Source organism: Urocitellus parryii, chromosome 3 (assembly GCF_045843805.1).
Source record: "Urocitellus parryii isolate mUroPar1 chromosome 3, mUroPar1.hap1, whole genome shotgun sequence".
In the NCBI taxonomy this organism is placed as follows: domain Eukaryota; kingdom Metazoa; phylum Chordata; class Mammalia; order Rodentia; family Sciuridae; genus Urocitellus; species Urocitellus parryii.
The window spans coordinates 96152893-96167985 of record NC_135533.1 but is presented as its reverse complement, the minus strand read 5'-3'; the positions used below and the strand labels follow the sequence as shown (position 1 = coordinate 96167985).

General features: G+C 40.1%; 1 protein-coding gene across 2 annotated transcripts; it reads right to left on the bottom strand.

The window, feature by feature from the left end:
* Positions 1 to 7968: 7968 nt before the first annotated feature.
* LOC144253997 (tropomyosin alpha-3 chain-like) lies at positions 7969 to 10728 on the bottom strand. Of its 2 annotated transcripts, none has more exons than XM_077796793.1 (2): positions 10684 to 10728; positions 7969 to 8785 (listed from the first exon to the last, which is right to left on the bottom strand). In XM_077796793.1, exons 1-2 carry the CDS (start codon positions 10726 to 10728, stop codon positions 8084 to 8086), a joined length of 747 nt encoding a protein of 248 aa, XP_077652919.1. In that variant the 3' UTR covers positions 7969 to 8083. The 2 variants fall into 2 exon arrangements, with proteins under 2 accessions (XP_077652919.1, XP_077652918.1); XM_077796792.1 differs by lacking the exon at positions 10684 to 10728 and having other exon boundaries at positions 7969 to 8564; positions 8699 to 8781.
* Positions 10729 to 15093: the final 4365 nt, after the last annotated feature.

Below are 15093 nucleotides of genomic sequence, written 5' to 3'. Positions count from 1 at the left end.
ATCTAGAGTTCATCTATTCTTCCCATGCTCCCCCAAGTAGAGATCTTATTTGCAATAATTCATGTGACAGTGTTCTATGTTTTAATTTTTACCCAAAGCTCAATGTGGTAGTTTTGAGAGGTAACATGACTGCCATCCTTGGAGAGAATGTGACTTGTGCTTGAACCTGTGCATTTTCCCCTGGTGAACCCAAATTAATTTTGAGAGAGTTCAATCAACTTTCTCTCCTTATATTATGTTTTCTCTACCTCTAATAATCTGTACAAAATTTAAATATTTGTTTGAAAAAAATTGTATTTAAATCCCTTAAGATTATTCAATACTTTTGTGTGTATCTTCCTTTATGAAATTAAAAGATATTATAAAAAGAACTATAAATAAGGAAACAAATGCCTTACGTGTAATAATTAGATGTCCATAGGATGGCATTTTGTCATTGGTACATCAGTTTTGTATGAATTTTATTTTTTTAGCCTCCAAATATATACACATATTGTGTTAGTCAGCTTTTCTGTGATCAAAACACCTGAGGAAAAACAACTTAAAGGAGGAAGGATTTATTTTGGATCCTGGTTTTAGAGGCTTCATCTCATGGTTGACTGGCTCCATTGTTTCTGGGCCTATGGTGAGGCAAAGCATCATGGCGGGGGGGTCATGGTAGAGGAAGCTGTTCACCTCATGTAGTCAAGATACAGAGAGAGAGGGAGTGACAAAGGGGCTAGGGAAAAGTTACAGTCTCCACAGACATGTCCCCCAGGACTTATTCCCCTCAACCTGGCACCACCTCCCATAGCTTCCACCATCTCTCCTAGTAGTCCATTCAGCTATCAATGGATTAATCCACTGATGAGATCAGCACTCCAATGATCCAATCCCTTCCCCAAAGCCTTACTGTATATCACCCATTACATTGGAGTCCAAGGCTTCAATGCCTTTGGAGACAATCCAGATCTGAGCCATAACATACACCATTCTTCTTTCTCTCTCATATATCTCTATATCACATACATGTATATACATATAAAAATAAATAAATACATATATAAGTAAAATAGGTGTTATTTATTGCTTTATTTCACAGATGGGGAACTAAACTCAGAGAGGTAGGTTACTTGCTCAGGTAATACTATTATGTGATACAGCTGAGATCTTAACTGAAGCCTTCTTACTTCAAACTTCATATGGTACCACAACATCACCTGTTTATTGGAAATAGGTATATGTATTGATCACATGGGATTTATTGAATTTGGGAATCAACATTTGAATACTGGATGTTGTCAAGGCAATGCATGTATTTGAATTGATATAAGTTGATGTCAAAATAGACCCTGAGAGTTATCTGAAGCTTTTACCCACTTTTAATAACAATTGGTGCATTGACATCTGGTTTGACATGTAAAAAGCTTAGAAGCCATTACTCTTATCTTCACAAGAAGGAGAAAGCTGAACAAACTGAAAATCAACCACTCTTCTTAAATCCATCAGAGAATTGAACTCACAGGGAAAATTGTTGCTCTGAAAACTGGAGACACAGGGAAATGAAGACATTACAACTCACCAGAGCAGACTAGAACCTGTACCAAAAGGAACACTGTAACCGGTAGTAGATGAGTTACTAGAGGCTGAGTGGGGATAAGCATGAGGGTTAAAAACTCTCAGTCCTGGGGAAGGGAGGAACTTATAGTTTCTCCAATTTTACTCCAGAATCCCCATTAGATTCTTACCCTGAAGAGAGGAGAAAAATCTCCTCATGCTGGGGGAGGGGAAAGTGACCATTTTGGAATAACCCTGGCCTCTCTGTTCTCCTTAATGATGCCTTCTCTCAAGGAAAACTATTTTTGTAGAGCGTAACCCACTAGGGTGAAGGGAAGGGAAGGTGAACTCTTCCAGGACATGCCATGAGTGACATGTTGCCTCCTCCGGCCATGTCCCACCTGCCTACAGTTACTACCCTGTCCATCCATTCATACTAGGATAGACTGATAGGTTACATGGCTCATAATTTAATCAGCTCAAACCTAAATAATGCTCTATAGGAAAAAGTGGACAACGTGCAAAAAGAGTGAATGAAAACAGAAGTGAAAACACAAACAAACGATCAAAAGGAAATAATAGAAATAAAAAATATTTAGTAACAGAAATGAAGAGTTTGTTTAACGAGCTCATTAGTGGACTGGGTCATGGATGAGGAAAGAACTAAGGAGTTGGAAATATGTCAATGGAAACTTCTCAAACTGAAAAAGTGATGAGAAAAAGGAATGAAAAGAGATGAAAAAGGATATTAAAGAATTATAGGCCAATTACAAGATGTGCAATATAGGTGTAATTGGAATATCAGAAAGAAAGAAAAAGAAATAGAAGAAATATGTGAAGTAATAGTAGCTGAGAGCCTTCTGAAATTATTACAGATACAAAATCACAGATTCAGGAGGCTCAAAATCTGGATTCATACCTCGTCTTGTCATTCATGCTTCACACTGAGGACATATCGTATTCAAACTGCAGAAAATCAAAGTCAAAGAGAAAGTGCTAAAAGAATCCAGAGAGGAAAAATACCCTACCTATAGAGGAGGAAAGTTAAGAATTATATCACACTTCTTTTCAGGAATGACCCAAATGAGAAGAGAGTGAAATGGAGAAGTTAAAAGGCTGAAGGGAAAACTACCAACCTAGAATTCTTTATGTAGTGAAATTATCCTTCAAGATTGAATAAGAAATAATAAACTTTCTTAGACTAACAAAACTTGGAATTTGTCACCAGGAGGTCTATCTTGCAAGAAATGTAAAATATATTTTAGAAGGATATAGGAATGTAGCTCCATGGTAGAGTTCTTAACTAGAATGTGTGAGATCCAGCATTGGATCTCTGATACAGAAAAAAACAAACAAACAAAAAGACATCTTCAGAAAGAAGGAAAAATACTCTGGTTCAGAAACTCAGATCTCAGAAAGAATGTTAAGAATAAATAAATAAAATACAAATAATATACGATATTTTATTTTTCTCATTTTAATTGATCTAACAGAAAATAGTTTGCTCAAAATAATAATAACAACCACAATGTATTTAGTTGGCATAACATATGACTGAGTGGAAAGAATGGTATTGGTATTTAATAAAAGAATTGGGAATATAGGATAATTGACTACCTGTGAAACAGTATATTATTTGAAAGTGGAGTTGTATTAATTATAAATATATTTTGCAAACTCCAGGGCAACCACTAATAAGTTAAAGAAAGTATAATTGATATGCTAAGACAGGAGAGAATATGGAATCATATAAAGTGCTCAATTAATCTCCATCATGGCGGATTAGGCCCCAACTTCCTTAATAAGACTCCTATAGAGCAAGAATTAAAATCAAGACTCAATAAATGGGATGCATTCAAACTAAAAACCTTCTTCTCAGCAAAAGAAACAATCTGTGAGGTGAATAGAAAACCTACTTCTTGGGAGCAAATTTTTACCCCTCACACATAAGATAGAGCACTAATCTCTAGGATATATAAAGAACTCAAAAAGCTAAACACCAAAAACAACAACAACAACAACAACAAATAACCCAATGAATAAATGGGCCAAGAACCTGAACAGACACTTCTCAGAAGATGATATACAATTAATCAACAAATGTATGAAAAAATGCTTATTATCTCTAGCAATTACAGAAATGCAAATCAAAACTACTCTAAGATTTCATCTCACTCCAGTCAGAATGGCAGCTATTATGAATACAAACAACAGTAAGTGTTGGCGAGGATGTGGGGGAAAAGGTACTCTCATACATTGCTGGTGGGACTGCAAATTGGTATAGCCAACATGGAAAGCAGTATGGAGATTCCTTGGAAAACTGGGAATGGAAACACCATTTGATCTAGTATGTATCTCCTCGGTCTATACCCAAAGGAGTTAAAAACAGCATACTACAGGGACACAGCCACATCAATGTTTATAGCAGCATAATTCACAAACTAGATGCCTTTCAGTGGATGAATGGATAAAAAAATTGTGGCATATATAAACAATGGAATATTGCTCAGCAATAAAAGAGAATAAAATCATGGCATTTGCAGGTAAATGGGTGGAGTTGGAGAAGATAATGCTAAGTGAAGTTAGCCAATACCCAAAAAAACAAATGCCGAATGTTTTCTCTGATATAAGGAGGCTGACCCATAGTGGGGTAGGGAGGGAGAGCATGGGAGGAATAGATGAATTCTAGATAGGGCAGAGGGGTGGGAGGGAAAGGGAGGGGTAGGGGATTAGCAAGGATGATGGAATGTGATGGACATCATTATACAAAGTACATGTATGAAGACACGAATTGGTGTCAACATACTTTATATACAACTGGAGATATGAAAAATTGTGCTGTATATGTGTAATAAGAATTTTTGTAATGCATTCTGCTGTCATTTATTTTTTTTAAATCAATTACAAAAGAAAAAATAAATAAATGTTTTTATTGGTCAATAATAAAATATCCAAATCCTCCCTTTCCTTTTCTTGATAGAGGTCCTCACTATGCAAAGCTGATGGCATTGATGATAGAAGATGGGGAAAGGAAGAGGATTAAAGAAGATATTGGGTTGGACCTGAGATGTTGCTTGAGTTACTCCTGAGCTGTTGGTATACATCATGAGGTCAATACATTTCCCCATATATCTGGAGCCCATGCCCATCTGTTTTCACTTGAGGGTTTCCAAGGACTACAGCCATGAGGGGACCAATGCTGGTGGTCATATTGTACTTCAACTTGGTGGATATTTGTTGATTGCTTAGTATATACTGAATCTAGGTCCTGAATGTTCAACAATGAGTAAGATATGTCCCCTGAAATCCCAGAGCTGGGCAGATGGACAAATAAACAAATTACTTAAAGGATGAAAAGTGAGTTGTTGGATGTCACACTTTATAAATTGTCTAGTTTTTAATACTCAGAGGTTAAAAAACAAAACAAAACAATGGTGTTGGGTAGATTTTCTTTGGTCTCTGTATATTTAAACTTGAAAAATTGTTGCCAATATTTATAAGTTAGGATAATTCACATAAAATAAAGACTTTCACTATTTTTGGAAAAGTAGACCTGCTAACACTGGCCCTGTCTTCCCACACATTGACAGTAGGCCAGGGTGGAGCTATAGTCTTGTCCTTTAGATAAAGCACACATTCTCCATTCACCCCAATCTACCACTCCCTGTCATCCCTGTCATTGAGGCCAAGTGCCAGTTACTTTTTATCTTTATGCTTATATTGCTTTCCTGGGTCCATCTGACTCATAGATTTTATCACCCAGTCTTGTTAGCATTCTAGTTTTATAATCTCTGTTACAACCTGACTTCCCGAGAAGAGCAATGTATACACAAACGTCAAATGAGTAGCATTTTATTTATTAACCATATTTAAGGGAAGTTTCAGTTTATGTGTGATGTTCTTAGCAGCCCCTATCAAAAGTGTCCCATTGGTGCATAACTAAATAGATATTCAACCAATAGATATTCAGATGGAGGGACTCTGACTCACAGACAAGGAATCAACTTTTTCATGTCTTTCTTTCTGGCTTAGAGAAGATTTGATATGACTTACAATAGTTTTATTGAAAAGGTTCAGCATCCTTTGGATTCCAGACACTGAATTTGTCTCAAGCTGGGCAGGTCCCTGCTTTCTCTTAGAGGTCTGGGCTGGGGCTTGGTGGTAGGTATCCGTGGCTGAAGGAAGTATTGTGGTGGTTTCTATTTGCAATTGGGGCTATCATGCTTTGTTCTGAGAGTATTAGATTGGAAGGGTAAAAAACCACTGTGGCAGGTGCTAGGAGTGACACAGTAATGATGGGAATAAATAGAGAGGTACCATGAAGTTGCTCAGGCAAATGCGAGGGCAGCTAGGGTAAGGAGAACCTGCTTTTAGATCTTTCAGTCCAGACAGACTTGGTCTTTTATCTTCTTTTTCCCACTTGCTAGCTGTGTGGTGTTGGGCTAGGGATTTAGCCTCTCTCTGCTGCTGTTGCCTCTTTTGCAAAAGAAGCTAAATCGTATCTCCTGGCAGTGTTGCATAGATTAAATGTGGGTAAACCTATAACACGGTGCTTGGAATACTGTAAATTGTTCAATCCAAAATGGTAATTATTATTTTTGTGGTTATAACCAGTATGGGTGGTCAGAAAAAACACAGGATGATGACTTCAATTTGAATTTCAGGTGGACAAACAAAAAGTTTCTTTCTTTCTTCTCCTTCTCCTTCTCCTTCTCCTTCTCCTCCTCCTCCTCCTCCCCCTCCTCTTCCTCCTCTCCCTATTCTTCCTCCTCCTCTTCTTCTTTTAGTGTAACAATGTACCATGAAATATTAGGGATATACTAAACATTTTTTTGTTGATTTGAAATTCAAATGAAACTCCTATACTTTTATTTGCTAAATCTGGCAATCCTAACCAGTATGCCCCCAAACTTCATTCATTAATTTAGGCAACAAACATTTATTGAGCATCTTCCATACTCATTTTCAGGCACTGTTTGGGGGACTTACAAAAAGAATATCAAATAAGGATCACTATCTTCGAGGAGGTTGCATTCTGGTAGGAAGAGACAGATAACAAACAATGAACATACTAAGTAAATTAAACTACGTAACTAAACTATTTAGTTATACGAGATGATTACAAGTACTATGGGAAAAACAAAAATTGGAGTATTTTTTTTTTTTTGGAGGGGACTGGTTCTTTATTTCAAAAAGACACTTGTCAATATTCAGTATCAAAACAGTTGCACTATTGTTTGTCTTTCTCCCAACTGGCCCCAAAGAGACCACAACAAAGGAGAATACATTTTAAGCCAATAAGCTGCAGGATGTACACCTAACAGACCTCACGAAACCTCACCTAAAAAAGTGGGGATTGGGCTGGGAAAGAAACTTTGAAAGATCAGCACACTGCCAGCCCAGACTGCAGGACTCTCACAGCCAGACGAGATGGCCAGGTACCCCACCCCAAAGATGCAGTTTCAAAATAATATAAAATTTAAAAAGTTGTGTACATAAGCTATTCAAGATTCTCCAGCACTGACTGATACAAAGCACAATGAGATGGCACTTTTAGATACAGCAGCTTCAGACCCAGAAAAGGGTGATGAGATGAGTTCATATGGCTAAATCAGTGGCCAAAACATAATTTTTTTCTTTCTTTCTTTTTTTTTTTCAAGCAAGCAGGAGAGCAATTAAGTGGTCACGCAAGATTAAGGGGCCCATGATCCATTCTGTGAACACTTGGGAAGTGGGTAGAGATGGGAGAAAAATTTGGTCTCAGGGCTAAGAATATGGCTCAGTGGTAGAGCATTTGCCGAACAAGCACGAGGCCCTGGGTTCAATCCCCAGCACCAGAAAAACAAAAAGTCTCAGAGGTCTCACCATGTTAATTTGGTCATTTCTGATGAAAAAAAGTAAAAAATAAGAATACAGTTGTCTAAAGATACCTTAAAGCTAAAAATAAAACAAAACCTGAATAGCAAGGTTTTTGTTTTTTTGGCTAACTCCTCTTGGAATCACCTTTCTGGTTTGGCCAGTACTTTGCACAGAGCAATGAGGTTTGCCATAGTAGAGTCTTTCCCTGGGCTCTGTTTGGCTCTCAGTAAGGCAGGCCCATTCCTCTTTTCCTCCTCTACGGAGAGGGCAATAGGGATTAGGCTGGAAAGTTACCTTCCAAAAGTGAGAAGGGAATTAGATTGCTGCTTCAGAGCTATGAAATTATTTGGAATGTTTTACAAATGGTTACTGTAACAACAAAAAAAGTAATTACAAAATGTGTACATCACAACATGCTTTTAAAGACACTTTGCGTTGTGCTCACATTCCCTTAAATGCTGTTCCCAAAGGTGCTCAGCCTCTAGCCCAGCTGGAATCTCTGGGAAGAAGCAGAGACAGTTTGGTGAAAAAGACAAGGGGGGTAGGGGGTTGAGGGGGTGTTGAAAGGAGAAAGCAGCCTTCCAGTTAAAAGATCAGCCCTCAGTTTCAAGGTCAGCTTCGGGCTGGCTGGCCTCAGGCGGAGTCAGGGTCAGAGGGAGGAGCAGCAGCAGGGCGGGACTGGGGAGCTCTACATCTCATTCAGGTCAAGCAGAGTCTGGTCCAGCATCCTTTGTGTACAGAGGTGCTCCTCTTTGGTGCATTTCAGCTTATCTTCCAAATCATCAATTGTCTTTTCCAGTTTGGCTACCGATCTCTCGGCAAACTCAGCGCGGGTCTCTGCCTCCTTGAGTTTATCAGTGAGAATCTTTATTTCTTCCTCATATTTGTCTTCTTTTTGAGAGTACTTTTCTTCAGCAGCATTCAGACACTTCAGGTTCTGGTCCATCAGTCTGATCTGCTCATCCATCTCTCGGCAACGGGACTCTGCCAGCTCAGCTCGTTCCTCTGTGCGTTCCAAGTCTCCTTCAATAATCACTAACTTATGAGCCACCTCTTCATACTTCCTATCTGCTTCTTCTGCAATGTGCTTAGCTTCTTTGAGTTGGATTTCCTGGAGTTCCATCTTTTCTTCATCTTTTAGGGCCCGGTTTTCAATAACCTTCATACCTCTCTCACTCTCATCAGCAGCTTTTTCTGCTTCCTCCAGCTTTTGCAGGGCAGTAGCAAGGCGCTCCTGAGCACGGTCCAGCTCCTCTTCAACCAGTTGGATCCTTCGGTTCAAGGAGGCTACCTCAGCCTCAGCCTGTTCCCGGGCCCGCCTTTCTCCCTCAACTTCCCGCTGGAGGCGCTCAGCCCTCTCCTCGGCATCATCCGCTTGCTGCTGCAGAACCTGGATCTTCAGTCTTGCTATCGTGAATTGAGCTGCTATGAACATCGATGTAGCAGTGTCCCTGTAGCATGCTCTTGTTAGGGCTTTAGGGAATAGACCGAGAAGGGGAATAGCTGGGTCAAATGGTGGTTCCATTCCCAGCTTTCCGAGAAATCTCCATACTGCTTTCCAAATTGGCTGCACCAATTTGCAGTCCCACCAGCAATGAACAAGAGTGCCCTTTTCCCCGCATCCTCTCCAGCACTTATTGTTGTTTGACTTCCTAATGGCTGCCAGTCTTACTGGAGTGAGATGGTATCTTAGGGTAGTTTTGATTTGCATTTCTCTGACTGCTAGCGATGGTGAGCATTTTTTCATGTACTTGTTGATTGATTGTATGTCCTCCTCTGAGAAGTGTCTGTTCAGGTCCTTGGCCCATTTATTGATTGGGTTATTTGTTATCTTATTGTCTAATTTTTTGAGTTCTTTGTATATTCTGGTTATTAGGGCTCTATCTGAAGTGTGTGGAGTAAAGATTTGTTCCCAGGATGTAGGCTCCCTATTTATCTCTCTTATTGTTTCTTTTGCTGAGAAAAAACTTTTTAGTTTGAGTAAGTCCCATTTGTTGATTCTATTTGTTAACTCTAGCGCTATGGGTGTCCTATTGAGGAATTTGGAGCCCGATCCCACAGCGTGTAGATCATAACCAACTTTTTCTTCTATCAGATGCCGTGTCTCTGATTTAATATCAAGCTCCTTGATCCATTTTGAGTTAACTTTTGTGCACGGCGAGAGATAGGGATTCAGATTCATTTTGGTGCAAATGGATTTCCAGTTTTCCCAGCACCATTTGTTGAAGATGCTATCCTTCCTCCATTGCATGCTTTTAGCCCCTTTATCAAAAATAAGATAGTTGTAGTTTTGTGGATTGGTTACTGTGTCCTCTATTCTGTACCATTGGTCCACCCGCCTGTTTTGGTACCAGTACCATGCTGTTTTTGTTACTATTGCTCTGTAGTATAGTTTGAAGTCTGGTATCGCTATACCGCCTGATTCACACTTCCTGCTTAGTATTGTTTTTGCTATTCTGGGTCTTTTATTATTCCATATGAATTTCATGATTCTTTTATCTATTTCTACAAGATATGCTGTTGGGATTTTGATTGGCATTGCATTGAACTTATAGAGAACTTTTGGTAATATCGCCATTTTGATGATGTTAGTTCTGCCTATCCATGAGCAGGGTATGTTTTTCCACCAGCCTAGATGCCCTTCAATAGATGAATGGATAAAAAAATGTGGCATTTATACACTATGGAGTATTACTCTGCATTAAAAAATGACAAAATTATAGAATTTGGAGGGAAATGGATGGCATTAGAGCAGATTATGCTAAGTGAAGCTAGTCAATCTTTAAAAAACAAATACCAAATGACTCCTTTGATATAAGGGGTGTAAACAAGGACAGGGTAGGGACGAAGAGCTTGAGAAGAATATTTACAGTAAACAGGGATGAGAGGTGGGAGGGAAAGGGAGTGAGAAGGGAAATTGCATGGAAATGGAAGGCGATCCTCAGGGTTATACAAAATGTCATATAAGAGGTAAGGAGGGGTAAGTCAAGAGAATACAAATGGAAGACATGATTTACAGTAGAAGGGGTAGAGAGAGAAAAGGGGAGGGGAGGGGAGGGGAGGGGAGGGGGGATAGTAGACAATAGGACAGACAGCAGAATACATCAGACACTAGAAAGGCAATATGTCAATCAATGGAAGGGTAACTGATGTGATACAGCAATTTGTATACGGGGTAAAAGCGGGAGTTCATAATCCACTTGAATCAAACCGTGTAATATGATGTATTAAGAACTATTAATGTTATGAACGACCAATAAAAAAAAAAAAAAAAAAAAAAAAAAGAACCTGGATCTTGCGCTTCACCGCCTCGACGGTGGTGATCCCGGCCATGGTGCCCACCCAGCGGCTTCTCGTTATCTGCCTTCTGCCTCCTCTCAGCGCGCTGCAGCCGCTTCTCAAAATTGGAGTATTTTAAGGGCTTAGGGAGGGCTGGGAGATGGTGGTGAAGGTAGTAATATTAATTTGGGCGGTCCTTTTGGCTACTTCAAAGATTGATTTGGGGGGCTGGGGCTGTAGCTCAGTGGTAGAGCGCTCACCTAGCAAGTGCGAGGCCCTGGGTTCTATCCTCAGTACCACATAAAAAATAAATAAATAAAGGTATTGTGTCCAACTACACCTAAAATATAAATATTAAAAAAGGAGATTGATTTGGGCAACAACTGGAAGGAAGTAAAGTAATAGAGCTTTCTGGGCAGAGAGCACAATTCCAAGAGAGCTGCTGGGCCAGGGAAGATGCCAGGCCTGTGCCAGGAGAAGCAGGAGGCTGAATCTACTTGCCTCCCATACAGAGCCCAGCCACAAAGCCGGAGGCTCTGAAACCCCACCAGTGGGGTGAGCAGCCCTCTCTCAGGGGCTGCTGCTCTTGCCATTATTTCAAAGCTAAAAACTTCTGCCCACCTTCTGAACTCTACTCTGGCTGGCAGGAGCTCTCTTTCAGCATCTTGTGACCATGAAAAGGGCAAGTATGTGAGGCACTAAGAGGCCAAATTTAGATCATATCAGTGCCCTGAGTGACTCCTTGAATTTTGTGCCACTGGGGTCTCACCACTTGCCTCTTCCTAGTCCTGACCCTGTGTCTGGCCCCTAAAGCCAAGGTTCCCTCCTGCTTCTTCTCTTCTTGGCACACATTGGATCTCTCTCACAGCTGCTCAGGACTGTGCTGATCCTCTCTGCTGGACCCTTCCTCATCATGGCTATCTTCATGCAAGCTGCCCACTGTCTCCCTCTAATATGGGTTCTGGGGGAGCCACAATCTTTCAGATATTCTGCATAGGTTTGAATCTCAATTGTAAGGTGGGTTTGAGGTCTTTCCCACAGGGCTCCTAGGCCTTGTGCAAATCTAGGATGTATCTGAGAAGCTGGTCTGGAAATGCTTCATGGAGGCAAGGAGTTTCTGGAACATTCCAAGATGGTGCCTGAGGACAGTTTGCCCAGAGAGATAAGGATGTAATTGTATGTGATTTATTAAGGAAATACTTCCAGGAAAAACTGATCAGTGTATGGAGAAGCAAGATGAACAAGGGAACAATTTCAGGCAGATTCCCAGGGAAGTGGGTGTAGCATGAGCCCTCAATTTGGATCAACCTGGAGTGTGCACGAGCTTTAGAGGTATCCAGAGGTGGGGTAGGCATCTTCTAGCCCAGTGGGAGAGGGACTAGGAGCATAAACTCCCAGGCAGTTGGAGATCTGTGTTTCTGCAACAACAGTGATTCTAGTAGCCTAAGATGTCTTCTGGAAGAATTATAGGTGCTAGATTTTGGAGACAAAGCTCCCCCCGTCTTGGGGATCAAATTCAGGAGCACTCTGCCACTAAGCTACTTTCCCCAGGGCTTTTATTTTTATATTTTGAGACAGGGTTTTGCTTAGTTGCCGAGACCAGCCTTGAATTTGCAATTCTTCTCCCTCAGTCTCCTGAGAAACTGGGATTACAGGCATGTGCTACCATGAACTGTGGAGGCAGAGCTTTTTGAAACAGGTGGAGGACACACAGAAAAAGGGTAAGAGAATTTTAGGAGTTCAGAGGGGGAACTTCTGGCATCATTACACCCAGAAGACGAAAGGTGAACCTATGAACTTCCCTGAGACTATTAAAGTCTTATGGGAACTTTGGAGCCCTGAACCAACTTAACCGAATTGAGCAAGGACCAACAAACTACAGTCTGTGGATCAGATCCAGCCGGTAGCTTGTTTTATCAGACCACAACCACACAAATTTGTTTACTCTCTGCCTTTTGTTGCTTTTGTGCCACAACCATGGAGTGTGACCCTTGGAGTGTGACACATTTACCATCTCTGATCCGTTAAAACCTTTACCAGTTCCTGTAATAGGGCCTCATCTTGACCGCAGCTCCAGATAATCAGTTGCATTGTTATTATATTTTCGAGATTTAGACTTTTCATCTGGACCTTGGAGGTGAATCAGGTTTTGGATCTGAGAACAAGGAAGAAGCAATAGGCTGAGAGAACATGAAATGTTAAGAAAAGTTCCTTCAATCCAGATCATTCTTGAAAAGCTGAGAAAGTTAAGGGGTATTTTCAAGAAACAGCTAATTTTCTTGTCTGGATAAGTGGATCATGCTTCCTATTCTTCTTATTTTGGAAAATGTTAAAGACAAAGGAAAGTTAAAGGAAAGAAGCAGAAAACAAAGGACTTAGAGGACTTAGAAGAGGAGGGGCAGGGACCATGTGGTTTCTCAGAAAAAAAAAAAAGGGTGAGTGTCATTGGTGTCTCCCCCAGGGTTTTGGTCTCTTCAGAAGTATAAATAGACCCTTTCAGAGGTGGATGCTTCTTCTAAAGGGGAGTAATGGAGAAACTTCAGTTCTTCTGCTCTTTATAGCTTCCAGATATACTCATTTTTCCTTTTTGTTCCCTTTGAGAAGCCTGACAGTTCTAGAAGCAGAAATAAAGAATATATGCATATGAGTTCTTAAAAACACAATATATTTTGTAAAGACTGGTTGCACTGTGATCTCCCAGGAGCCTGTGGAGTTGCACAAAACTTGCAGTAGGAATTTGAACATTAATAGCACAGTAAGAATGCATTATAAAGTACAAGTGAAGCTTATGCTACTGGAAAGAAGCAATAATTTTTTTGTTGTTATAGGGGTATCAGGGTGTCTTTCATCAAGATACAGAGCAGAGAATGGTCTTGATAGGTTTAAGGCATTGCTTCATTAGGTACATATACATAAAGCTTAGTTTGTGCATTATGTGGTCTTTGAAGGCATTAGTATGATTTGGATTTACATGAAAATAAAACCATTCTTGAATGTAAGGCAGTGGGTCTCATCTCAAGAAAGAGTTCCTAATGTCAGCCCTACAAGCCTATCAGTACTAGGATATTCATATTTCCATGACTGAAACCTACTTTTCTTCCCCAGTGCCTCTTGATTGGTTAGAAAAGCCTGTGTGGAAGCAGTCTCTAGCATTATGTTTTCCCAAGACAACCAAGGGCTGTTGGGTTTTTTCCAAGATCAGTTGCATGGTTAGTCTAGTTAGGATTCTGGGGAAATAATTATTGAGTTTTGGCAATCCACAAATTCGTGTGGTTTTTCAGAGAGGTGGGATTTCAAGATATATGAGTTTTATTTTGATTTCCTGATTTACCTGCTGTCTCTGAAGTTTGACACAACCACTTAAGACAACCCATAAATATTAAAATAGACAAATATAAAGAAAACCAACTGAATATAACATAAGTATAATATGCTTACAATGAAAATATCTTTGTTTCATTGTATGCTATAATTTTCCTACAATGAGCAAAGATTACTTGTATAATCAAAGCTATCAACAACAATAAACCTAGCAGGAAAAACAAGTAAAAATATTCCTCAATGGATATGTTTTCCTTCAACTGACATCATAGATGTGGCCCAAGGAGTCACCAGATCCAAAGATCCAACATGGACTTGCCGAGGCCCAGTGATCCATTTCAATGATGCATTAATTAAGGAGTTTAGTTAGTCTAAATGTAAGCAAGTCTCAGTGAATCTTCCCCTCTGAGAACATATATTAGTAGCATGTCTAGGTGGACGACAGATCTCGGCTAACAGTGCAAAGTTTAGAAATGAGAACAGTATCCATGGTCTCTTTCCTGAGTTTACCTAGCCAGCATCTTAATCAGATGGCTTTCATAACAACTGTCATTGCACGTGGTTTTTCTCCTCTTTGAGGTTCAGGTTTTGGAACTACTGTAGCTCTGGATCTGTTTAGTTATACTAGCTCTCTAACCATTGTGTATGCACAAATAGGACCCCCCCCCCCGGAAACATCCCCTTTTTCAGAGATGATGTCCCAGTAATTTAAGAACAGAGCCCATGAATGTATACAGATACTTTGACCCAGTTCCCACCCTTGTAGAACAGATAAGGCAGTAGGAAGAGTATGATTTGTTCCCAAATGGCCATCTCAGCAGGTCTGGTAAAGCTACAAGTTCTTCACCATCAGCAGAACAACTACAGTTCTTAAAAGTGGCATGAGAATATCAGAGAAGGTTCTGAGTGGACGAGGTTCCAGGCCAGCTTCCCATTTCCACTTATTGCATGTTACTCACTGGCAAGCAGGATTAATCAAATTACATCTAGTATTCACTGACTGTCTCCCACTTTTCAATTGGTTTTAAATTCTTTTGCCTTCGGAATGATTGGAACTCTTTGCATTCTTAGGCCCTAAATTGCAGTGATAATGAAATG